This window comes from Colletotrichum higginsianum, chromosome 2, assembly GCF_001672515.1.
Source record: "Colletotrichum higginsianum IMI 349063 chromosome 2, whole genome shotgun sequence".
NCBI lineage: Eukaryota > Fungi > Ascomycota > Sordariomycetes > Glomerellales > Glomerellaceae > Colletotrichum > Colletotrichum higginsianum.
In genome coordinates this window covers 426813-451195 of record NC_030955.1, presented here as the reverse complement: position 1 = coordinate 451195, position 24383 = coordinate 426813, and the positions used below count along the sequence as shown (strand labels likewise).

The following is a 24383-nucleotide window of genomic DNA, read 5'->3' as shown; positions in this document are numbered from 1 at the left end:
TCTAGTACTATAATACAAATTACTACAACTATACTAGAGAGGCCTCTATATATATAAATGTAAAGTATATTTATTATAGAGGGACTAAGAGAAAAGTATATAGAGAAAGAATTTTAAAGTACTTCCCTATAATTATATTAAATACCTTATAGGTTATATACTATAAATATACAACTTATATAGAATTTAAGTACTTATACTTAAGTAGATTATAATAATACGTAATATACAATTTAATAAGAGTACTTTCTACTATAAAGCTTAAGAGAAAGAGGCTATTTAAGGCCCTAAAGTACAATAAGTAACTAAGGTTATTAAGGAGTCTATTACTATTTTAAATAACTTCCTTAAGTTACTTAGTATAATTACTTTAAAAGATAATATACCTCCTATATTAACTATACTGCAACCTATAGTTAAGAATAACTAATTAGCTAATTTTACTTAAGATATTAAGTATATAAGAAAGGTAAAGGTAGTATTTATTATACTCCCTAATACCCCTATAAGTTACATTATACTTAGGGGTAAAATAGAGACCTCTACTTCTACAACTAGGTTAATAATAATTAATAGTAGAAGTAGCCTAGAATCCTCTCTTTTATCTATAGAATTATTACTATTCTTAACTAGTGCAACTGCACCTAGTAGGCTAAATACTAATAGTAAATATTAACTACAAATTCTAAATAGACAAATATATTGCGCAATTTCTTATTTACTAAGGCTAATAACTCTATACTTACTAAAGGTAATAAGAAGTAAATATATTTATACAATAATTTAAGTCTATTAAAAAACTGCATATAGATAATACTCCTAGGAATACCTTTTTAGTACCTTCCTACTTAATTAGTAGAAGACTATTAAGGAGAGTAATTTTAAATATAAAATACTTTATAAAGTATTAAGAGAGGTAGTTAATAGGGTCTATTTTAAGTATTCTTTAACTAGTAAAGACCTTAAGCTTTATAAGGACTTCCTTATTAACTTACTAATAAAATAGAAGAATTTTAATAATCTCCCTCCTATAGTTAAATCTATATTTATTAAAGTAACTATAGTTAAAATAAGTAAAATTTAGAATAAAGATATATAGGAGATTCTTACTTATAATCCTTCCTTTTAAATACTACTACTAAAATAAGTCTTTACTTATAAGTTTAATAAGAATAAGAATTTTAACTACTATAAGGCGCAAATTTGCATTTAAGGAGATTTTTAACTAATTAACCCCTTATAGAGTACTTATACATTAATACTTGCAGTAAAGACCTTCTAAATTATAATAGCCTTAGTAGTACAATTTAATTTTAAAATCTAATAATTTAATATTATAAATACATTTCTTAATTTAATACTTAAAAGTAATAATATAGTCTATATAGAGCTTCTAGAGGAGTATAGAATACTAAGTAAAATTATAAGGCTAAAATATACTCTATACAGCCTTTATAATACTCCCCTTCTCTAGTTTCTTACATTTACAAATACTCTTAAGGACCTTTTAATAATTACTTACAATAAGGACTAATATATCTACTAATCCGCTAATAAAAAAGTAATTCTTATATTCTATATTAATAATTTTAAGGTTATTTATTATAAGAGCTACAAAAAGGAGGCTAATAGAATTATTAATAGTATTAAAGATAAGTTTAAACTTAAGGAGAGCCTACTAGAATACTATTTAAGTGTGCGCATTATTTACAATAGATAATAAAGGAAAATTTATCTCCTTTAAAATACCTATACTAAAAGAATAGTAAAGTACTTTAACTTTATAAATAGCCTTCCTCCTTTAATACTATTACTATTTATTACCCTTATTTTAAATAAGGGGCAGGTAATACCTTAGGAAGTAAAGTACTATTAGGAGAAAGTTAAATTAGTACTATATTTAGTAGTAATAATTAAGCTAAATATTACATTTATATACGCACAATTCTTATACTTTCTTACTAATCTAGGGGCTTAGTATACTATAGCTATTAATTAGTACATTTAATACTTATACTATACAAAATTTATTATACTATCTTATAGTAGTAATCTAAAGGCCTAAGCCCTTCTTATTATTAGGAATATAAGCTTTATAAATAATTTATTAATAAGGTAATTCTCTTAAGGGTATTTTATTTACCTATTTAAGGGGCTAATTTAGTAGAAAGTAGTATACTAGAATACAATTACTATATTAACTATAGAAGTAGAGCTACTTTACTTTAAGTATACTATAAAGGAGGTAATAGCTCTCTAGTACTTTTTCTAAAATATTAATCTTATACTAAAAGATAAGTAGAAAGTATACTGCAATAACCTTTAGACTATTTACTTTATTATTAATAAGGGTAAAAGAATTATAATACAACTTTAATATATTAATATTTAGAATATATAATTACAATAAGAGTATGCAAAAGGAAGTTTTACAGTAGTATATATACTTATAAATAAAATACCTACTAATAATCTAATAAAGAACCTATTATAGTTAAAGTTTAAGAACTTCTACTTATAGCTCAACTTTAGTAATATACATTATATAATTAATAATAAATAGTAGTTAGAAAAAGTCTTATATTTAAGCTACACTTAGAAGAAAGTAAAATTCTACTCTATAGAGTGTATATAAGAATACTAACCCTAATAGCTACTTTATATACTTATTAAAGTATTAGCCTAAGGGAGCTATAAGGGCATCCCTAATAAGAGGCTTAACTACTTTAAGGAGGTAAGCTTTATACTCCTTATAAGGAGTACTAGCCCTAGAGAGTATAGTAACTGCAACTAGTAAGATAGTAATTATAAGTAGGAAGTTAAATAGTACTATAGGCTACTTTAGTACTATATACTTAAGAAGAGTATATAGTATATTTATAATTGCAAACTTAGGAATAGGAGTAGGAGTAGAAGTAGTAGGAGTAGTAAAGTGCAAAGATAAAATATTATTAGTAATCTTATTACTATAGTTAATTAAACTATAAATAACTATTTGCAAATAGCTAAAGTACTATATATACTATTAGTAACCTTAATAATATAAAAATATATATAAGACTTATAGTCTTATTATTAAGATTTTTAAGTTCCTCTTAGAGTTTAACTGCAAAAGTCTATAATACTAGTGTAATTAGAATGCAGTCCTTAGAGGACTAACTACTAAAGTAGTATAAATAGTACTTTCTACTACTCTCTAAATAATAGCCTATACTATTACTATAGAGGGCAGCCTTTAAGTAAGAGAGGTATAGAATTTTATACTCTTTAGACTTAGTAGTACTCTTCTTCTTAAGAGCTATATAACTATTAATATATATTCTAATAGCTAAATATATATATAACTACTTACTATACTTAAAAATACTCTCCTTACTCTTCTAAGTAGGAGTAAAGAGAAAATAATAATTTAGAGAATTAATTAATTAAGTATAAATATTAAAATGTATATAACTTACACTTTAGAGTAGGTATTTTAAATTCCTCCTTAGAGGAAAACTTATTCTCTTCCTACTACTCCTCCTCTTCCTCCTCTTCCTCTTCCTCTTCCTCCTCCTTATTCTCCTCCTCCTCCTCCTAATAGGTAGGCAGTAGAGTCTTTACTATAAGCTCCTCTAGAGAGAAGCCTATAGGAGAGGCAGTAATAGGGGTAGTAGTAGTTGTTGAATTGGAGGGTAACGCACACGAAGGGCGCCACGAAGGGCGTCGGAGATAGGACTTATCGGCCAGCATAACCGGCCGCTCGGCGGCAACGAAGGGCCTGCCACAGGCTTCGTCCCGGGCAGTGGGCTTCGTGGTGGCCTTAGGCGCCTAAGAAAGGGGCTGCCAAAGGCCTAGTCGGGCGGCAGGGTGCAGCTGCAGCACACAAGAACAGTTACACACTACACACACTTAATATACGCACAATTGACCCATCACGGTTACCCTTGCCAATCTGACAATTAAGAGTCTCATACGCCTATACACCGACAGTAACGAGCACCGCAAAGCTATTCACAAGTGCCTATAACGCTAGGATGAGCAATGATACCACTAAAACGGTCCTCAACGCGACCACCGATTGGGTCCTCTGGTTCGACCAGCTGAAGACGAAAGCAAAGGCCTATAAGCTCTGGGCCGCAATTGACCCATCGATTGCTACGCGCCAAACGCACGAGACGCTTGAGAAATACCTTGAAGAGCCTATAAAGCCTTCTCCAAGCGACCACCCGCGGGTTATAACGCGCCCGGCGGGGTCAACGCGCTCGGCAACGGTCACCCCGACGGCCTCGGAGCTAGGCACCCTGTTGCCGCACACCGACAACGATACGCCGCGGGCGCACGGAATGGAGGATCTCTCACCCTCCGACCTTGCCCTATACCGTGCCCGACGAGCAGAATATAACGAAGAGCTTAGAGCGCAAGAAAAGCGCCTTCAACGATACTGTGACCTTCAAGAATGGATTCGCCAGACGGTATCCATCGACTTGAAGCTTCACTGCTGTACCTCAGATAAGGAAGTCGATCAATGGATAAAGGCCCTTGAGGCCCGCGTCGGCATACGCCCTTTCGAACGCAGAAACAACGCGCAAGTCGCGTACGATGCCGTATTAACGGCGCCCACGAGAAAACCCCTCAACAACCGACGAGACGTCGAAGACTGGATCACGAAGTGGGAAAGGGCGCTCCATGAAGCCTCTGCGAGCGGCCTGCCGCAGGCCCAGACGTCAAGCCTTTGGTTCACGCCTTTCACAACGGCCTTCGCGAGATCATATATCTCAAGTTGGGTATACGTATACCACGAAACCCACGTCCGCGAAGCCGAAAGGGACGCCCTTACGCCAGGGAGCGTTTTAGCCGACGTCAGACGCTTCCTTCAGACCGCAGACGACGCAGAGCCTATAAGAAAGGCCGCGCGAGGCGCCTTTGGCCCAACCAACCTCGGCAACAATGCCTCCCAAGAAGAACGTGGCAACAACAATAGGGCCCGCGGCGGCAGAGGCCGTGGCCGCGGAGGCCGTTGGCAAAGCCAACCGCCAAGGGATTTCAGTGTGCCAACTGAAGCCTCAACCTCGTCGTCGTCGCCAATGACCTCACGTGAGGCAAGCGTACACGCCAAGCGCGAAAGGTCGAGCACGAGCGCCACTGAGATACCCTTTGCCAAGCGCACCAACGGCTGCCAACTGTGCCTTGGCCCATGGCACCAAATAGACGAGTGTTTCTACGCGCTCCCTCACCTGCGAAGGGATGGCAAGCCACTCAACCGAACGACTCAAGCCCTTATCGATGAGCGCGTCCGAAACGACCCAGAACTCGCGGAGCGCCTGAGGCAGGTGAGACAAGCAGCTAACCTACCTAACTGACTGTATGGTAGCTGCCGAGGGAAGCTATCTCCAGCGTCCTTTCACACTGCCTACAATCAATACCACCTTGCAGGATCAGCCATACTAGACTCAGGCTCTACAGTACACGTTTTCAATAGTCCTTTATGGTTCAAGACGCTGAGAGCCGCGCCCCATGGAGACTTCCTATGGGCTGGCGCGCAGCAATTGCCTATCGAAGCGTATGGGACCGCGGAGATCAACCTAAAGGCACGTAGCAACAGCGTTACGAAGCTCACCCTGTTCGAAGTGGCCCTTTGCCCTGGGTTGGCCGCGAACCTCGTATCCTTCAAGAAGCTCAGGCAACGAGGACTTTGGTGGGATAACAGCCCAGGAAATAACTGCCTTCGAAGGGCAGACAGGTCCTTCGTTGCGTACGTTGACGAAATCCACGACCAACAAGTGCTCGACCATCGGCCTTTCGGCTCGGAGGCCGCGCTTGCGGCAGCTGTGCCGTTGCCGGCTGCTCGGTTAGACGAAGCACCTCCTACGCGCAGGAGACACGCATACACAACGGCCACGCGCCGGAAGCCTATTCTTGGCGACCTTATTACTTGGCACAAGCGCCTTGGGCACCCAGGCCCAGAAGCGCTCAAAAGGATCGTCAACGCAGCCCGTGGAGTACGCCTTCAAGGTGTTGAAGGTCAACAGATCACCACGGTGGACTGCGACGCCTGCGCTCAAGGCAAAGCCCATCGAATGATCCGTCGAAGCCCACGAGAGTCAGCTGCTCAAGCGCAGCCTGGCGATCGCTTGGCCATCGACTTTCACGACCTCGAAATAGGCTACGCAGGGTATAAGTCTTGCATGCTGTTTTCTGACCGAGGCAGTGGCCTTACTTGGGACTTTTACCTACGCCAAAGGACCACAGACGTCCTGCTCACGACAATCACAGACTTCCTTGCGCTCCTTGACACCCAATACGACTGCCGCGTAAAGGTCATCGAGACGGATAACGAACTTCTTCGCCACCATGAAATCGTCGCGAGCCTCGAAGCACGCGGTATACGCCTTGAGGCGAGCGCTCCGAATACCCAAGCGCAAAACGGCGCTGCAGAGCGCATTGCTGCTGTTATAAAGCGAAAAGCCCGCAGTATGGCAATTGACGCAAGCCTTCCAGACGTACTCTGGCCTGAAATATACACTGCAGCCACTTACCTTTATAACCGCACACCGCAGGCAGCCCGCGGCTGGAAGACTCCATACCAGCTGTGGCATGAGCACTTCTGGATTGAGGAAAAGGCTCCCTACGCAAGGCCCGACCTTTCACACCTTCGAATATACGGTTGCAAAGCATACGCGCTTACTGCAGATACCCAGCTTCACAAACAGCGCAGGCAAAGGCTTGCCCCACGTGCTTGGATAGGTTACCTCGTTGGCTACAGCTCCAGCAACTCCTTTCGCATATGGAACCCTCTTCGTGGTGAAGTATTCACAACGCGCGACGTCGTCTTCAACGAAGGCGCCGTTTTCAATGGCGATCTCAAAGGCCTTGCTGAAAGCGTGCGAGAATTAGATCTCAACGAAATACAGCAGACTATTGACCGCCTTGTGCGCGAAGGAGCGCGCGAGACAAGCTTTACGCACACGGCTGACGAAGAAGCAGACGAGATTACAGAGCACGCCGAGCGAGCTGGGGGGGCGGCCCACGGCAGCCCTGCCCTTCACGGCCGTGAAGTCGAAAGGACCTCTGGCCTTCACGACCGTATAGTCGAAAGGCCCTCAGAGGTCCACGGCCGTGAAGACCGGAGGTCTGAAGGCCCACGAGAAGGCCGCCCTGACGGGCCCTCCGGGCCGGCACCGCACACCGAAGCAAGATTCCAACTGATAACCCCGCCGGCGACGCCGCCGAGAGCGTCTTTCTTCACTGCGCTTACAACTGCGCTAGGCGTGAGGGGGCGAGAAAGGGGATCTCATCTGCCCATAGACGGCAGTAATACCATTCCTACACAAAAGACGTGGCCGAAGCCGTTACGCGAGTCCTTCAAGGCTGCGTTTCTGGCGGGACGCACGCACCAAAAACACAAGACCACGCAACGATTGATGGATGGCACTTGTACGCTGCTGAAGCGGGCTGGCCACCCGAACCCAGCGGCAAGTGTAGATCAACCCGTGATTGAATGCTTTAACAGCACGGCGGACGATCTAAAAGCGCATGAGACAGGGCTCCAACAGCTCGCAGTCGCGTGGCCTTCGGGCTGGAAGCAGTTAAAGGCAGACAGTAAGGGGCTTCCTACGCGCTCCGCTGAGCATGCTCGCAGGCGTAGTAACGACGCAAGAACCGTCACTGAAGCAGCCACTTCGCGTGGCACCCACTGGAAAGACTTGCCCCCTCTTCCCACATCACACAATCAGCTGGCAACTCACCCGCTTGAAAGCGCCTTTCGAGATGCTGAAAGGAGTCACCTACAAGGTCACGAGCTCTCGCGATCTTGGCGAGAGGTCTCCAAAGCGTCCGCGCGCGGCAACCAGATTCTTGGTTGCCATTGGGTATACACATACAAGCTTGACAAGCACGGCCGCCTCACGAAGGTGAAGGCAAGGCTCGTGATACGTGGAGACCAACAGGCGAAAGACGCGCGAGATACGTACGCCGCAACGCTTGCAGGTATGTCATTCCGAATACTGATGGCTTTGGCCGCCCGATTCAACCTCGAGCTGCTGCAATACGACGCAGTGAATGCGTTTGTGCACGCAGATATCGATGAGGAGGTATATATGGAGATGCCTCCAGGATACCGCAAACAAGGCGTAGTCCTACGCTTACAGAAAGCCCTCTACGGTCTGCGTCGGTCACCTCTGCTGTGGCAAAGGCACCTGGAAAGTGGGCTGTTGGCGCAAGGCTTTCAACGCGTTGCAGGCGAAGACTGCTGCTGGCAAAAGGGCCAGGTCACATTCTTCTTCTATGTTGACGACTGCGTATTGGCGTTTCCGAAGGCCCATGAGCCTGCGGCAATGGCCGAGATACGTGCCCTTCAAGGCAAATACCACCTTGAAGGCGGCGAAAAACTTCAATGGTTTTTAGGCCTTGAGATCCTTCGCGACCGCGCGACACGGAGACTCTGGCTCTCACAGGCGGTATACGCCGAGAAGTGTAAGAAACTGCTTCCCACGCGCGCTGACGTGTTAGACGACGATTCTCATAAGCACACTCCGATGGCAAAGGAGGAGTTGCTGCCGCGTGAAGGCAACGCGCAACCCAGCGAAATCAACCGTTATCAACGCAAAGTTGGGACGATCCTATACGCCGCTGTGATGACGCGGCCGGACGTCGCTTTCGCAGCCAGCAGGCTCGCGAGATTCAATCAAAACCCAAGCGAAGTCCACCAGAAGGCCGCTGACAGAGTCCTTCGATACCTATACAAAACGCGATACCTCTGCCTTTGCTTCGGCGCCGCCCCAGGCAGCGCGAATGACGCCCTTGAGGTGGCGTCTGACGCGAGCTTTGGCGACAATACACTATGCCGAAAGAGCTCCCAGGCCTTCGCCATGAAGCTTTTCGGAGGCCTCGTCGCGTGGCGGGCCAACAAGCAAGATACCGTCACAACGTCAACAACTGAAGCAGAGCTCCTAGCGCTCACGCAGGCCGCCAAGGAAGCCCTTTTCGCAAGCCGATTGATTTCGCGCTTACAAGTCCAGCTCCCCAGTGAGCTCGGCGAGCGCGCGACGTACGCTTCAAAAGAGCAAAAGCCCACGACAATACGTATACAATGCGATAACCAACAGACGGTTAAGTTGGTTACGAGTGAGCTCTCGAAGCTCCGTACGAAGCTCCGTCACGTCGATATACACAACCACTGGCTGCGTCAAGAAATCGCCGAAAGGCGTGTAGACGTCGCATATACCCCGTCTGCAGAGCTTATGGCAGACGGCCTCACGAAGGCCCTGGATATGACAAAACACGACGCCTTCATCCAACAGCTCAATATGACCAACGAGAAGGTCATTCTCGAGAGCAACCGCGCTAGAGATCTGGCTGCTGACGAGGCTCGACTGGAGGCCGAGATGATGAAGGAGGACGTATGGGCCGTGGAGGAAGCCTGTGACTTCCCGCGCGCCCCGTGAGCGTCAAAACGAACGCAGGAAACGCCTTCTTGCGCGCTCAAGGAGCAACGGAGCGAAGGGGCCGTCGCCCTTCACGGCCGTGGACCGTAAAGGCCGTCAAGAAGCCCTTCCCTGAGGGGGCGTGTTGAATTGGAGGGTAACGCACACGAAGGGCGCCACGAAGGGCGTCGGAGATAGGACTTATCGGCCAGCATAACCGGCCGCTCGGCGGCAACGAAGGGCCTGCCACAGGCTTCGTCCCGGGCAGTGGGCTTCGTGGTGGCCTTAGGCGCCTAAGAAAGGGGCTGCCAAAGGCCTAGTCGGGCGGCAGGGTGCAGCTGCAGCACACAAGAACAGTTACACACTACACACACTTAATATACGCACAATTGACCCATCACGGTTACCCTTGCCAATCTGACAGTAGTAGTAGTAATAGGAGTAGAGGGAGTAGTAGTAGTAGTAGTAGTAGTAGTAGTAAAAAGATACTTATAGGAAGGGAAATTGAAAAAGTCCTTAGACTCCTCCTCTTCCTTAGAGGTATTAGTATAATTAGCTATAAATAATATTAGTAACTATAAATACTTATTCTATACGCGTATAAAAGTAAATATAACGTACACGCATAGCGAGTCGGCCAACATAGCGAGCCGGCCACTCCTTATCGCTAGAAAAAGCCCCTTTTCTAACTATTTATTAAAAAGTAGATTCTTAACTAATAAAGACCTAGTTTTTAGCATTAGATAACGATAAGAGTTAGATTTTAAGAAATAATAGTATTAAAATTATTATCTCTTTCTAGCCTATATTACTAAGCTTACCTCTTATCTAGGCCTCTAGATAAGAGGATTACTAAGAACCTAGGGTTAGGAAGAGACAATAATTTCTACAATATTATTTCTTAAAATCTAACTCTTATCGTTATCTAATACTAAAAACTAGGTCTTTATTAGTTAAGAATCTACTTTTTAATAAATAGTTAGAAAAGGGGCTTTTTCTAGCGATAAGGAGTGGCCGGCTCGCTATGTTGGCCGACTCGCTATGCGTGTACGTTACTATTTATCTTATTAGTTATTTTAAAATTTATCTATATAAGTAGTTAGTATACTAAGTCTTATTAGTAAAAATGTATAGTAAAAGTACTAATATAGTAAAAATAGCTTAAATTTTTACTTATAATAACTTAATAAGAGTATAAAGAAGGAAGGAAAGGAAATAATAATAAGTAAAGTAGAATATTTACTTATATACTACTTATACTACTTTTAGCTACTCCCTTACTTATTTTAGAAAGAGTTATATAAGTAAAGTAAAATTATTAATAAAAGTAATACAATATACTACAATATACTTATTCTTAATTTTACTTACTTAATAATTATATAAGTACTTAAGGAATTACTTTTAAGGGGCTATTATGCATTAGTATAAAGAATTTAATTACTTAATTACTTAAATAATTAGGGGGTATATTATAGGAATACTCTTATACGCAAGAAGCTCCCTAAATTAGTTATTTTACGTACTACTTTACGTACTTACATATATATAACTAATAATAACTTACTCTCTTTACTTTATATAGAATTAAGCATCTTTCTCCCCTATTCTCCTATACCTTACTGTGTGCTCTAACTTATAATATATAAGTCTCTGTAAAAAGGATAGCATTATTATAGGAATAGTGAAGCAGAGCTTATTATTTCAGAACAGGATTGCTGGAGCTATCATAGAGCTGAAAGTCTTACGCACCCTAAAAATAGCTTCAATAGCGACATGCAGAGAAGTGTTCTTAGGCTTCAAGCAATGCGAGAAACATGCTTCGAAAGGAGCATCCATACCTTGCTTCCAATCAATTTCGTATTATAATAAATAAGCTAAAAAGAAACGCAACCCGCTCACAAAGCAGCACCGCCATCGACATTCCAAGCCGCCCCATTGACAAACGCGCTCTTCTCGCTGAGCAGAAAAACCGTCACGTCCGCGACCTCTTTTGCCTTTCCAACAATGGTCGGAGCCGGGAAGTCCTTCGGGACTCGAGCAAGATTGGCCCGATGCATTGGCGTATCGATCGCACCACTGAAGCGGGTCAGTTGAATCATGGAGAAGACGAGATCTAAAAATGACACAACACTCACGGCAAGACGCAGTTGACCCTGGCTCTCCCGCCGACTTCCTTGGCTGCGCTCTTGACCATTCCCAACGAAGCATGCTTCGAGCCGGCAAAGACGGCGCCCTTGTAGAAGCCTTGAAGCGAGAACATGCTCCCGACGTGTACGAAACTTCCTCCGTGGGAAAGATACCCGGGCTTGAGGGCTTCGGCCAGGACGTGGAAGGCTCCTCGGATGTTGAGGCTCGTGATGAACTCGAACTCCTCGTCGCTGGTCTCCCAGATCGACTGCGTGCCCAGCTCGTGGCCGCCGCACCCTGCGAAATTGGCGACGCCATCGACGCTGCCGAAACGGGACTTCGTCTCTTCCAGGAACCCTTTGACGGACTGGCGGTCGGTGACGTCCGCGGCTCTGTGGAAGACTCGGGTTTGTTGCTCCGTGTCTAATTCTTGGACGACTCTGTCGAGGGCTGCGCCGTTTACATCGGACATTCCGACTTTGGCCCCTTCGGCGAGGAGGGTCTTGGCCGCGGCGAGGCCCATGCCAGACGCGGAGCCAATCACGATGATGACTCTGTTCCTGAAGCTCGAAGCCATTGTGGATGGATGGAGTCGAACACGAAAGAAGATACGAAGAGAATGGACGACTATGCTTAAATGGCTCAGTAATCGCGAAAACTCGACTTAAGTTTCGAGGCCTCGAATGAGATATAAATACTAGGGAAATATCTCATTGAGTTTTATATCGCTGTCTCCGGGTGCATGTCATCGTCGCAGTTGGGCGCGGAATATGTTGTGATTGGTCCCACTTCCCGACCGTCACTAATGCAGCCTGCTGACGCTGGATATTAGTTGCGCCATGCTACTGGTGAGTCTGGGAGATGCGGAAGATCGGAAGCCGGTCAGGAAGAGTGCCCGTGGCTTGTTCCGGATCCCAAGTCTTGTCACTTGTTCCAGGTAGAAGGGATTCTTTTCTTGAGAGAGAGGTCGATATGCCTGGAAAGACTTTTTTGTACATCAATCATCGTAGCCCCCGTCAAGAGAACGCTTTACTCAACGGGTATTCGGCATTACTGGATTACATACTGGCGAGACACCAACACATACCCGAGCCCCCTCAACGTGCAGCTCATTCATAGCCAAGTCTCGTAGAACCGCACAGCTTGCAGAAACGCGTCTTCCTTTGCGGCTTTTTGCACGGGGATGCTGAGGTCGGGGTTTGTGGCGAACCCGTGCGGCGTCCCACCGTAGAGTGTTATTGTATACGGCTGGCCTGTTGTGCCCATCGCCGCCTCGATCTCGACTCTCCTCTTGGGCAGCATAGTTTTGTCATCCTCTGCGAGGGGTTAGCAAAAAAGACTCGGGTCTCGTTTACACACTCCCGATGCGGGTAGATAGTCAAACATAAAAAGGGGGGGGGGGGGGGGGGGGGGGGGGTATAGGGGACCTACCAGCAAGGGCCAAACTAGCCGGCCCTTTGATGGCTTTGATTTCGTCGTCCCCCAGCAGAGTTGGATGGGCAGCGAAGGCCACTTGCACGCCCTTATTTTGAGACAACCCTAGAGCGCGGAAGGCGTAGCGACCACCGAAGCAGTAACGTCGGGCACCCACTTTTCGCCCACCCCCCCATTTCGCCCACCCATAAATCCCTCATCAGCACACCTAACCTCCAACCTCCTCCTTTTTCTAACCATCACAACATTTACAGTTTTTATCCGAATGGCTTCATTTTTTCAGCATACCTTTTTCTTGCCCTTATGAGCGCATATACCGAGTATGAGGTCAATCAGGCCTTGGAAGCAGTCGCCAATGGGCAGTCCCTCCGGAAAGCATCAATCGAATGGGGTGTGCCACGTTCAACACTTCGCAGTCGCATCAAGGGCTGCCAACCAAGGCAACTTGCCTTTGCTGACCATCAGAGACTCTCTATAGGTCAGGAGGCTAAGTTGGCTGAATGGATTCGCATTCAGCATGCCCTTGGTGTTGCTCCAACCCATCTGCAAGTGAAGCTATTCGCAGAGAGGATCCTCCATGCTATGGGGGATACAGAGCCTATAGGGAAAGGTTGGATAACAGCCTTTCTGAATAGGAATCCTTCAGTCAAGGTCCAGAGAAGTCGCCCTATCGATTCTAGACGTGTTAATGGGGCATCTACTGAGGTCATCAGGGACTGGTTCAAGCATCTCGCCATGCCAGAGATCATCAGCATTAAACCAGCCAACAGATACAACATGGATGAGACTGGTATCCTTGAGGGGCAAGGATCTAATGGGCTGGTGCTGGGCATGTCTGAGACGAAGTCTGTTCGCAAGAAACAGCCTGGATCAAGGGCATGGGTATCTATTATTGAATGCATCTCTGCCCTGGGCCACAGACTGCATCCCCTCATTATATATAAGGGTATAACAGTCCAGCAGCAGTGGTTTCCTTTGGATCTTGGCCCTTATGAAGGCTGGCAGTTTACAGCAACAGAGAATGGATGGACAACAGATGCCACTGCAGTTGAATGGCTGCAGAAGGTCTTCATCCCTCAGACTGTCCCTCAGGGCAAGGAGGAGGTTAGACTGCTGGTCTTGGATGGGCATGGGAGCCATACAACGACGGACTTTATGTGGCTCTGCTATATAAACAACATCCATCTATTGTTCTTACCACCACATACCTCCCATGTCCTCCAGCCACTTGATCAGTCAGTCTTTGGCCCATTAAAGGCAGCCTATAGGAAGGAGCTTGGATACCTTAGTCATTGGAATGACTCTACTGTTGTAGGCAAGAGGAACTTCCTAGGCTGTTATTATAAGGCTGCCCTGGCAGGGATGACGATCCAGAACATTAAAAGTGGGTGGAAATGGACTGGACTATGGCCTGTTTCTATGGCAAAGCCCCTTATGAGTCGTCTGCTGCTCCCATCAACACCAACACCATCAGCATCATCTCATCAGACCTGCAAAGGGCAGTCTGGAGGCAAGGAGGAAGTCAAGGAAGGCAGGGGAGCTGAAGGATGGGCTTCTGTATCGTCTGCAGTGGCATGGTCGACGCCAAGGAAGATGAAGGATCTGGCTGGCCAGTTGAAGCTATTCACAGAGCTGGATAATGATGCTAGTACTCAACGCCTCCTTTTCATAAAGGTGAAAAAAGGCTTCAGCGAGCAGTCCTATAAGCTGGCAACTGCCCAGCATAATCTTGAGCTCCTGCAGGCCCAAGTCACCAATAATGCAGCAAGGAAAAGAAGGACAGTCCAGATCGACCCAAACACCAAGTTCGCCAATATCAAGGACATCCAGAAGGCTCAAATTGAGGCTGGCGAAAAAGAGGGTATCACGGATGAATCCAGCGAGTCTGATTTACCTAGTGAAGCTGAAAGCTGTATTGTGGTGGCATCTAGACGAAGTCAATAGTTAATTGAACTTGGTGGTTATGATGGGGATAGCCTCATTTATGGGTGGGCGAAATGGGGGGGTGGGCGAAAAGTGGGTGCCCGACGTTATCCCGTAGACGCAATCTTCTGTATGTCCATCTTGTCACGCATGTAGGCGATGGTCTTCTCGACTTTCGGGTCGGTGACGGCGGGACCATGCGCCCTAAAGAACTCGGTCCCGTTAAAGCTCGCCATGGGGTCCTCGGATTTCGGTTTGTTTTCGAACAGGTCTGGGGCGACTGCCACGTAGCCCGCGCGCGCGAAGCTATCGACGAGACTGGCGGTTCCTGGGTCAGCGACTTGTGTCGTCACAGACTTTCAGACGATGAACATTGGTGGGACGAACAGTTTGTTCTCCCTTGATTGGATCCCATAGATATCAGTCAACAGTAGAACCCCAAACCGGGTTCGCGCTGTTGTGCCGTTGGTTTTGCCGCTCTGGTTCCGTGGCATCGATACGTAGAGATCGACTGGGCTCGTCAGCTGGAGTCTCGTGGCTTGCGATGCACTAATCACTTACGGCCATCGAATGGGACGACCTTGCCGACCGGCGTGCCGGTAAAGGCCAAGAGGGAAAGGTCAGCGACATAATCACCTGATGCTCCAAGGAAGAGCGCAAAGCCCAACACAAAAGAGAAGAAATTAATGGCCAGCATCGTGAGTCGTGACTTGATGACTTCCTCGCCGATCTGCTACACTGACACGACGAGAGGGAACAAGGCCGAAAGGAATCTATCCAGCAGATCGACACGCAAGTCACTGCATTTAAAGACAAACAAGCACCTGACCCCATGTGGGATTCTTTTTGATTACCCTCCGAGGCATTGTGCAGCTGCATCGGAACAGAATCACGAAGCAAACCCAAAGCTACATCCCACTCGAGCCATTGGTCAAGGTGAGTGCCGAAGGGGGGGTTAAGCTTCCGCGAGTGTAGCATAAGAGGTTTGTTGCAGCGAGCTCCCGGCATGGGAGCGGCTTACACTCCGAAAAGCTCCCAACTCGGGTTTAGTCATGTTTTGTCTGATGGTGGATGGGACGAAGGGACATGGACCCGAAGACGGCGGAACGAATCGGATCCATGTAACCACATGGCAAGGTTTAACCAACGGGCAATCTCTCCGTCGGTCGAGCAAGTCTTTCCATTCCCGGATCAGGAAAAGGCTCTGTCGCCGTTTGTGTCGTGATGGCTTCATCATGAGTGGAATCTGTTCTTGACGCTCCCTTAACTCCGACTTCAAGACTCCTCTGCCACGCTCGCTCCGTATACTTTAGTCCTTTCCACTGACCTCGTGCTGTGTTTGCAGCTATGTGATTCAAGTTACTTTCTAATGCAGTTTGCTAGCCTTCAATGTATGGTCTCACGACAAATGCACAGCAGTAATGCTGAATGCACTTGCAAGTCACACATTCAGACGTTTGCAAAGGCCGATACTCGTCACCAATGGAGTAAATTAAGCTCTGCTATCGATTGGAACATATTGTCAAGCCTGGTCGATAGGCCCTCGGTAGGGTTCTCTTGTCGAGATAGGGGGCACCTAGTCTTGCTGGGCTGAAAGATTGCTAAGACCTGGAACTGTTCGGCGCAAGGTGAAGAACAATGTTTGTGTCACTGTGAGTCTGACTTACAGAAGCAGACTCCCCGCATTTAGGAAGGCGTAGTTGAAACAGACCAAGCCCTAGAATCAGCACACGGGTGTCCATCTTCATCACAGGAAGACATATCATAGGGTGAACCCTGCACAACGTTACAAGTACTACTCTCCTTCCAAGTAACGCGCTTGGTTTTAAGGTCAGTGATTGAAATTTCCACCATGAGTCTGGTGTCAGGGTCGCTATACAAAGTAAAGAGCCTAACCAAAGATGTACCTAAATTTATCTCTAGCCCTCCTTCTTTCTTAGGCTAGGAAGCTAGAGGCGTATACATACCTTAACAGATCCCTCTTCCAGTATTCCAGTGTTCTATTAGCATCCCTAGGAGATTATCTTTAGGGTTTATTGAGGCATTCTATTGTAGGAGTCCTCTTCTCTACCATCTAAATCCTTTATAGTCTAGGCCACTAATAGTATCCTGCAAGGCTTGTAACATCTAACCCTCTCTTTTATTGTCTACAACAAAGAGTAGAAAAGCTGTCTCTTCAGCGCAATGCCACATCACAGCCTTGCAAAATACAAGGTTGACACCGCTTGACAGTAATAATGGAAAACCGTGACCACATACCTACCCCATTTCACCATGATTACCAATTCTTACGTTGAAATTAGTGCACCCATCTCCGAAAGGCCTGGAAGCGCCTTTAACATTGCGTGCGTATCTGTCGTCGACAAAGTAGCAAAGCCAACGCCCGAACAGCACAGGCAGATCCACGCAAGGTTTGAAGGGTTTGCAAGAGAATTTGGAGACTGGTTATCCAAGTAAGAGGCGCAATTGCTTTGAACAACTCATGTAAAAGATGGGGGCTCATGGCAGAATTCTTTACTGCTTCAACGTCATCAAGCAGAAATGTGAGGCGTTGAGCACATGCGTGAAGATTGGATTATGCAGGAGATGTTGAAAACCCCGCTCTGGGACGCTGAGCCTGTTGAGTTAGAATGCAACACGCATCAGCTTGGCTCACTGTTGTTAATGGTTCATTTGAAATGAGCGTCGCCAGAATATAAGCCCATCCATCCTATGCTTTTTTGTCGGCCCTCCGGCTTTATCTGTTGGAATGCCGGCCGGATTATTGATGGGATAGTGGAGACAACGGTCTGGCTGGTCTGATTAGATTACACGGATTTATCTCTGTCAGACCAGCTATATTACAGCCTTTGTTGATTACTGCCCTTCACCTTAGATCCTCTCTTCTGTAATACACCTGAAATACGGATACCCTTACTTGATCTAGCCGTTTGTTTCACTCGAGTGACCCTGTGATACTAACACTGTCGTCTCGACAGAAGTGAGGCGGTGCAAGGAGTCTCGGGGAAATTGAACTGCAGTCTATGAAGAGTGATGTTGATTGATATTGGTCTATGATACACAAGTCCTCAAATTGATCACTGCTGTGTATGTAAGTTTTGTGAAGCAACTGATGAAGGGCGACCAAGCAAGCTAGTATGTGTGACCGTAGCCCACCAACTCTCCCTACATCTTACTCAAGAATCTATTGGTACACAGACACCTAAACCGCTCATGTCTACCTACCTAAGGAGGGTGGTGAAAGCTTCTCTCGCCTCAGCTTTAAATCTAGACATGAGGTTTCTCGGAGAAACCTTCCAAGCGAAAAACTCAAGTATAAATGCAGCTCAGACCAAAATCACCATCCTATCACTTTCTTCCCTCCAGCACGTTACTGGGGCCGCTCTGCGTTACCACACATCAGTGCCTTTTCAGCTTCATCGTTAAAGAATCCAGTTACTGACGATGCCGCTCCTCCTTTTATTCATCTTCTCTCTACTTTCGGCAGTACTCACTGTCTCTGCTACCCGCATTCCCATTGCACAGCGTCGGCCATCGGGTTCCAGCCCGTTGCAAGTCGCAAAACGGAGTCTCCATGCTGCTTCAAAGATCGGGTCTTGCGTAACACCTGGGACAGGAGTTGTTCCCGAGACTTTCGATGGAGTGGGCATCCCCAGGCCCTTCTTACTCGCAATCATTGCTGACATCAGACAAGGGTTTCTGGTTCGGTAGTTTCGATGTCGGCCTGTCTAAGAATCTGAGCTTGCTCATAGACACGGGCTCCTCAGACCTAGCCGTCAATCCGGATCGGTATAAAGGCAGCAGTACTAGTGTCAATCTACAACGGCAAGGCACGCTGGGGTACGGCACAGTCTTCGAAAATGGATGCGGGGTCGCAGAAGTATGTTCCCCCTGGAATCTCACGACTTTGGCTGCTGTTGCCCTGCATATCCGAGCCTCCCGTCAGCATCAGAGAAGAAAAGCTGCGGGGTAGGGTACTGCTATTAGCCACTGACTCAAGCTCGACATATCAGATCTCCTACTCCGTCTTCAATGACTCCATGTCCTTCGCCAACCTAAGTGTTCCCATCCAAACCTTCGCTTCGGTAAAATTCACCCCGCCTCCCGACAACGGCACCGTAACGCAGTTCCCACGTGACGGCGTCGCAGGTCTAGGATCATCCGACAGATCCGGACTTAAAGCAACGCCATTCTTCCACCAGCTATGCGACCAGGGCACGGTCAAAGAATGCCGCTTTGGACTCGCCTTCAAAGGAGATGGGACGGGGGTTCAAGTCCTTGGCGAGGTTGACGAAACTTTGTTTTCGGGGTCGTTAGCGAAAGCGACGATTAAGGGGGAATGGCTTGTGGGAGGGGACGTACGTGTAGGGGAGCAGCTGGTAGTAAAAAACAAGACTATGTTATTGGATTCGGGGACAGCAAATGTTGTTGGGTTAGTCTTTCCCTCGCCTGCTCAAACTTTTGAAATTTCTTCTTTGGAAAAGCATACTGATGCGTTGGCGTGACAGGCCAATAGCCCAGGTTGCGAAGCTCTTCGAAACCGCAGGCATCCAAGCCGTCAACCTCTCCCTCCCGGGCTGTACGAAGGTGATGACAGGCCATTATCCATGCGATAAGCCGCCAGCGATTACTTTCGGTCTGAACTCCGGCAGTAAAGATGCCTTTGGCATCGAGGCAGCCGCGTTCAAGCAGGCAGTGAACGGTGGAAACAACTGTACGGCTACCATTACGGGCATCGATAATTTCAGGATCTGGGTGATTGGTCAAAGCTGGTTCCGAGGAAAGTATATTGATTTTGACGTTACAGGGAAGACGATCGGGGTCGCGTATTTGAAGGACAAGTAGTAGGTACTAGGTTTAGTTGCCGAAAGTCTGGGGCCGTCTTTTCAACTCTATTTATTCCGCGGCATGAAGCCATCTGTTAGGAGGGAAAGTTTCCCCCTCAACCGCAAGATGGACACCGAAACTGCCAAGAGCGGGGTAGCAGCTAGTAAGAGTCTATCTACTACTAATCAAAAGCAAATAGGGCAATCAACAATACCTCTCATACGCACTACTCACTAGATCTGAAAGTAACTCTTTGATACAAAAAAAGAAGCACTACTATCCTGCAGTCATGGTGGGTAGCTTATGATGCAGAGTAAAAGTGAAGTAAACGTGGGTCGTCGTCATCTTGCGGTTGAGGGGCTACAATGCTGAGCCCATTTGCTGGCTGCAAGTGTTCAAATAAAGCAGCCGGCCGGGGTTCCTCATCACTTATCTGATCGAAAACTAAGTATGTAGGTCCAAACATCGACTTCTTGTATTCGAAAACTTGAGACTGAAGTTGACGGAGTTGGGCGCGTCACCTGCTGTCTAGCCAAGCAAAACCTTGGTATCCCTGCTAACGACCTCTTTCAACACCTAAATGTCATCTAAGCAGGCTTTTCTGAGCTTCATCATCTTCAAATATGACAGCTAGACATACAATTAATATCCCTAGGGTCTGTTGCTGCGTAGTGAAGTCGCTCTGATGCGTCACGCCGTTCTCATTTGATGTCTGCCAGTCACAGTTTGTTACCTCGAAGACAGCTGCGTTACGTCCCTAGGGGCTTCAACTAAATAAAGCTCTTGCCTATTCTATATATTTTGAAAGGCTGAGAACGCCTCTACTCTGACAATCTGAAACTTAATCTTCAGAGGCTGCCGCCCCCATCTCGGGATGCTTCGTCTCCGGCAGTTCATAAACATCACTCCCGTTTGAAGCCTTCCACTTAATACATAATTCGGTCTTGTTCACTCCAGAACCATGGATTCCATACAAGTTACTGATGTGCCTAGATAAAAAAGAAATGGTGAACATACTGTGCGGATCATAAGAACTTGACGTTGGCGTTGCCGCGAGGACCCATCGCCTAACCGATGATTAGGCAATCCAAAAACGTATTCCTCGGCCCAAATCTACGCATTACAAATCTATATTTGTGCCATCTGGATTACACATTGGTGGGAATGATTCTAGCTGGGTGTCAACAGCCTGGTCGCCCGGTGGGTTTGCTTCGTCGAGTTGCTGACAGTCCAGGAAAATGTAATGCGTAGCTGACAGAAGGATCTGACCATTTCTGAAAGCCAAGCCGTCCGCCGCCGGGGGGTCACGACAAATTGAAAGTCGAAAGACGATGAATTCGCAACTCCGTGAGGGCCAACACGGGGTTCAGGCCCAATTGAGTTGCCAGCCCGTGATAATTATTAAGTTTCCTGTAGACAACAAGCTACATGAAAGGGACTCTAGCTATACATTACGAGCATCTCTCGCCCAGTATGATCCGTTTCCTTTGTCAATACTCCAACAAGACGATGTAAGACTGTCTCAGCTAGTGGTCAGAGTGAAATTTCCAAGGGGCCATGTCCGCTTCCCACCAACCTCAGCTCATGATCAGGGCAATCCCAATAACGGCTGCAAAATACATGGGCCACTTCTCCACGGATGGACCGCCGCCACAGCCGCTCCCGACGCGCGCAACAAGCCTGTTCCCCAGCTCCGTTATGCTGTCGGCGAAAACCTCCGAGTTCGTGGCGTTCCAGGCGGCGCCATTCGCCCCGGGAACGGCCTCGTCCCCCGTGAAGGCGATGTACAGGACGTCGTTGTCGTCGTGCCCCGAATTGCCGTTGACGCTGTTGCCGTAGCAAGCGGTAGCTAGAGAGATGGACGCCTCGCCGACCATGGCTTCGGGCCCGTCGTCGCCGTTGGTGTCTCCCCAGATGCCGTAAACCTAGGGCGTGTCGCCTCGTCAGAACAAGATCAAAAAAATCAAAAAAAGTCCCACACCCCACCCAACGATCAGCAAGAGTTCCATTACCAGTCTGTCGTTGCATACGATGGCCATGAGGCTGAGCGGCCGGACGCCGTGCTGGGTCGGGTCGAAAGTCGGCCAGCCGCTCTTCGTCCCCTCGTTGCCGAAGACGACGTAGGAATGCAGCGAGGCATTGAGGTCTCGACCGCCTGTGCCGTACCCTCTCAGAGTGTCGCGGAATGTCGTCTCAGATTGGGTATCGGTGGAGCTCGCGCATCGTCCGTCCCCTCCGCCCTGCGCGCCGTCGCAGTCCACGTCCATGTTGGCGAGCTGGCCATTCTTGCCTTGGAGGTAGATGATTTGGTACTCGTCCAGGTAATCTCCGCAGTAGACGAAGTCTACAACTCACTCACACTCGTCCGTCAACACCGATTCTCGCAACGGAGTCCAAGCTTGACGGGGCACGTACCTCCACTGTCCCCCTCGCTGCTGTGAAACCCTTTTGAGAGGGCGTGTTTGCACTTGTTCCGGCCTCGGACAAAGCTGTAGAAGTCCTTCACGTTGCTCGGCACGTCGAGGGTCAGCACCGGTGTGACTACCAGGGTCAACAAGACGAAGAGGTTGATCCGAGGTAACATGTTGAATGATGAGAAACGCTGTGTTTGAGAGGAAACAGAAAAATGATGTGAGACGGGATGTTTGGGGGGGACAGGGGCCGGTTATTGTGTTGAGTCGCGCGCTCTGATGGTCACGTGATGTATAGTCTTGGCGATGTTTTATAAGGGAATCAACTAGTTGGTGCACAGCCCTGGAATAAGACAGTCCGGTCAATAATACGAGGGCGCTGGAAGTCTTGGCCGAGACTCTGGTGGCGAGGCTATCGACCTCTGGAAAAGCAACGTTGCGACGTTGTGGTGTCGTGGGGATTGAGGTGTTCTACGACGCCAGGAACTCAGAGACTCTGGGATCAATGTGGCGCAACGCCAGTTGATACGAAACAGACATGAATTCGTTCAGTATTCACATCTTGTTACATCACTTTATGAATCCTCTAGGATTGGTCCATCAACCAAAGTCTTCATGTCCACCGGCCAGATGCAAAGTTGGCCAACGAGATGCCTATGATCCGGTGGGTGGGCTTCTTCGGAACTGATCTGCTGTTGTAGAAATTCTATCTTGTGTTCAGAGCCGGGCATAAGACTTGTTTTCTTCCGTGTCTTTCACCTTTAGGTTTGTTTGTTCTGTAACTACCCTGAGCAACCGAAAGAACTTTGACACGTGTTCTGGTGGGTCTCGCGGCCGGTTTGACACAAAAGGAGGTGGTAATATAGAGGCCCTTAAGAGGCCCCTTTTCTGTTATCTCTTATTGGAGTATTATTGAACTCGAATGAAGCAACTATGTTGTCACCAGTGCTCACATGCAACACGCAAAGAGGAATTCATTGCATTACACTGTGCACATTGATATTTGTCAGGCCATTTACTGACGGAAAAGACTTCTATATCGTAATATCATAGGGTATAATTTGTTTGCTAGATGTGAACACAATCCGAAATCTCCCTGCCACATTAGCATGCGGCCACCGCAGCCGATGCGCCGGCCGCAGCAGAAGAGTTGGCGCCGGCGTTGGTGAGCGAAAGATGCCACAGCCAAAAGCCGGAAATGACGGCCGCCGTCTCCCACTCGGCGCCCCAAATCCCCGTCAAACCGGTGCCCAGAAAGCCAAAGTTGTACCCTTTGGTCATGCTCCACGACATGTTGTGGGCCAGCACGGCGACGACCTCGTGGCCGTCGCTCGTGTAGCCGAAGGACTGCCCCCCGCCGCCGCCGCCGCCGCCGCCGCCGTGCTGCGGTCGACCCATGTGCACCAGCTTCCACCCGTACGAGTGGCCGGCGAGCTCCTTGATCTCGTCCCCGTGCGACGTCCTCCACTGGAACTCCTCCACGACCCCCTTGCGCACCTCGATGCGGAAGGCGCGCACTTCGCTCTTCGTCCAGCTCGCGTTCTCCGGCCTCTCGAACTGGATCTCCTGGTCGTCTCCGTTGTCTCTGTGGAGGGTGATGGTGGCCCGGTCATGCCACCCGTGAGACTTCCTGCTCGTCGTGGCGACGATCGGCGCTTTGTCGCTCGAGCCGCCGTGGAGGAAGAGCGACTGCTTCTTGGAGAAGAGCTTGGTGTCGAAGGAGACGGCGAACAACTTCTCGTCCGAGGACGGGCCGAGGGTGTACAGTTCCTTCCATTTCCACTGCCCGTAGCAGCTGAACGTCGGAGGAAACCTGGCGGTTGCGGGGACCAGCGTACTAGAGTCCGTCGCCGCGTAGTTGAATCTAGGGGTGTGATATGCCGGCGCCTCTTGGTGGTCGCTCATGTAAGAGGGAGGGTAGCTCGAGGCTCCAAACGACTTGCCCTTCTCGTAGTCCATGATGAATATGCGATGACGTTGGCAGTTGAAATTGAGATTGCCCTGTTTGTGGTGAGGTTTGGCAGCGAGTTTGTGGTGAAGGATAGTAAGTTGGTATACCAAGTTCAAAGTGAAGAGAATGAGGATTATCAGAGGTCATTTATAAGTTATGTCCGGCGAAGCAGAAGCCTTTCCCATGGAGAGGGACATGCGGTGCTGCTAATCGTGGCTGTACGGCGCTGAGCGGGGAGCCCGGATGACGTGAAGAAGACCCCCCCGGACGACTACCAGGCGGACATCAATATCAGCTGGGGCA

At 47.6% G+C, this 24383-nt stretch overlaps 6 protein-coding genes across 6 annotated transcripts; 1 reads left to right on the top strand and 5 right to left on the bottom strand.

Annotated features, from left to right (window-relative positions):
• Positions 1–11302: 11302 nt before the first annotated feature.
• CH63R_01903 (Short-chain dehydrogenase/reductase family Oxidoreductase) lies at positions 11303–12111 on the bottom strand (the record flags this gene model as incomplete). The annotated part of the gene is made up of 2 exons (XM_018296878.1): positions 11303–11483; positions 11543–12111. The coding sequence occupies 2 exons, from the start codon at positions 12109–12111 to the stop codon at positions 11303–11305; spliced, it is 750 nt and encodes a 249-aa protein (XP_018161694.1).
• Positions 12112–12647: 536 nt separating this feature from the next.
• Positions 12648–12836, bottom strand: CH63R_01902 (Short-chain dehydrogenase/reductase family Oxidoreductase; the record flags this gene model as incomplete). Its single annotated transcript, XM_018296877.1, has 1 exon — positions 12648–12836. The coding sequence occupies one exon, from the start codon at positions 12834–12836 to the stop codon at positions 12648–12650; it is 189 nt and encodes a 62-aa protein (XP_018161693.1).
• A 2162-nt stretch (positions 12837–14998) lies between these two features.
• On the bottom strand, positions 14999–15588 carry CH63R_01901 (Dienelactone hydrolase; the record flags this gene model as incomplete). Its single annotated transcript, XM_018296876.1, is given in 3 exon segments — positions 14999–15247; positions 15257–15447; positions 15453–15588. Coding segments are annotated over 3 exon segments (576 nt in total).
• A 2940-nt stretch (positions 15589–18528) lies between these two features.
• On the top strand, positions 18529–19736 carry CH63R_01900 (uncharacterized protein; the record flags this gene model as incomplete). Its single annotated transcript, XM_018296875.1, has 3 exons — positions 18529–18771; positions 18905–19203; positions 19400–19736. The coding sequence occupies 3 exons, from the start codon at positions 18529–18531 to the stop codon at positions 19734–19736; spliced, it is 879 nt and encodes a 292-aa protein (XP_018161691.1).
• Positions 19737–21295: 1559 nt separating this feature from the next.
• CH63R_01899 (Endo-chitosanase) lies at positions 21296–22302 on the bottom strand (the record flags this gene model as incomplete). Its single annotated transcript, XM_018296874.1, has 3 exons — positions 21296–21643; positions 21698–22062; positions 22134–22302. The coding sequence occupies 3 exons, from the start codon at positions 22300–22302 to the stop codon at positions 21296–21298; spliced, it is 882 nt and encodes a 293-aa protein (XP_018161690.1).
• Positions 22303–23233: 931 nt separating this feature from the next.
• CH63R_01898 (SnoaL-like polyketide cyclase) lies at positions 23234–24088 on the bottom strand (the record flags this gene model as incomplete). Its single annotated transcript, XM_018296873.1, has 1 exon — positions 23234–24088. One exon carries the CDS (start codon positions 24086–24088, stop codon positions 23234–23236), a length of 855 nt encoding a protein of 284 aa, XP_018161689.1.
• Between the last annotated feature and the right edge of the window lie 295 nt (positions 24089–24383).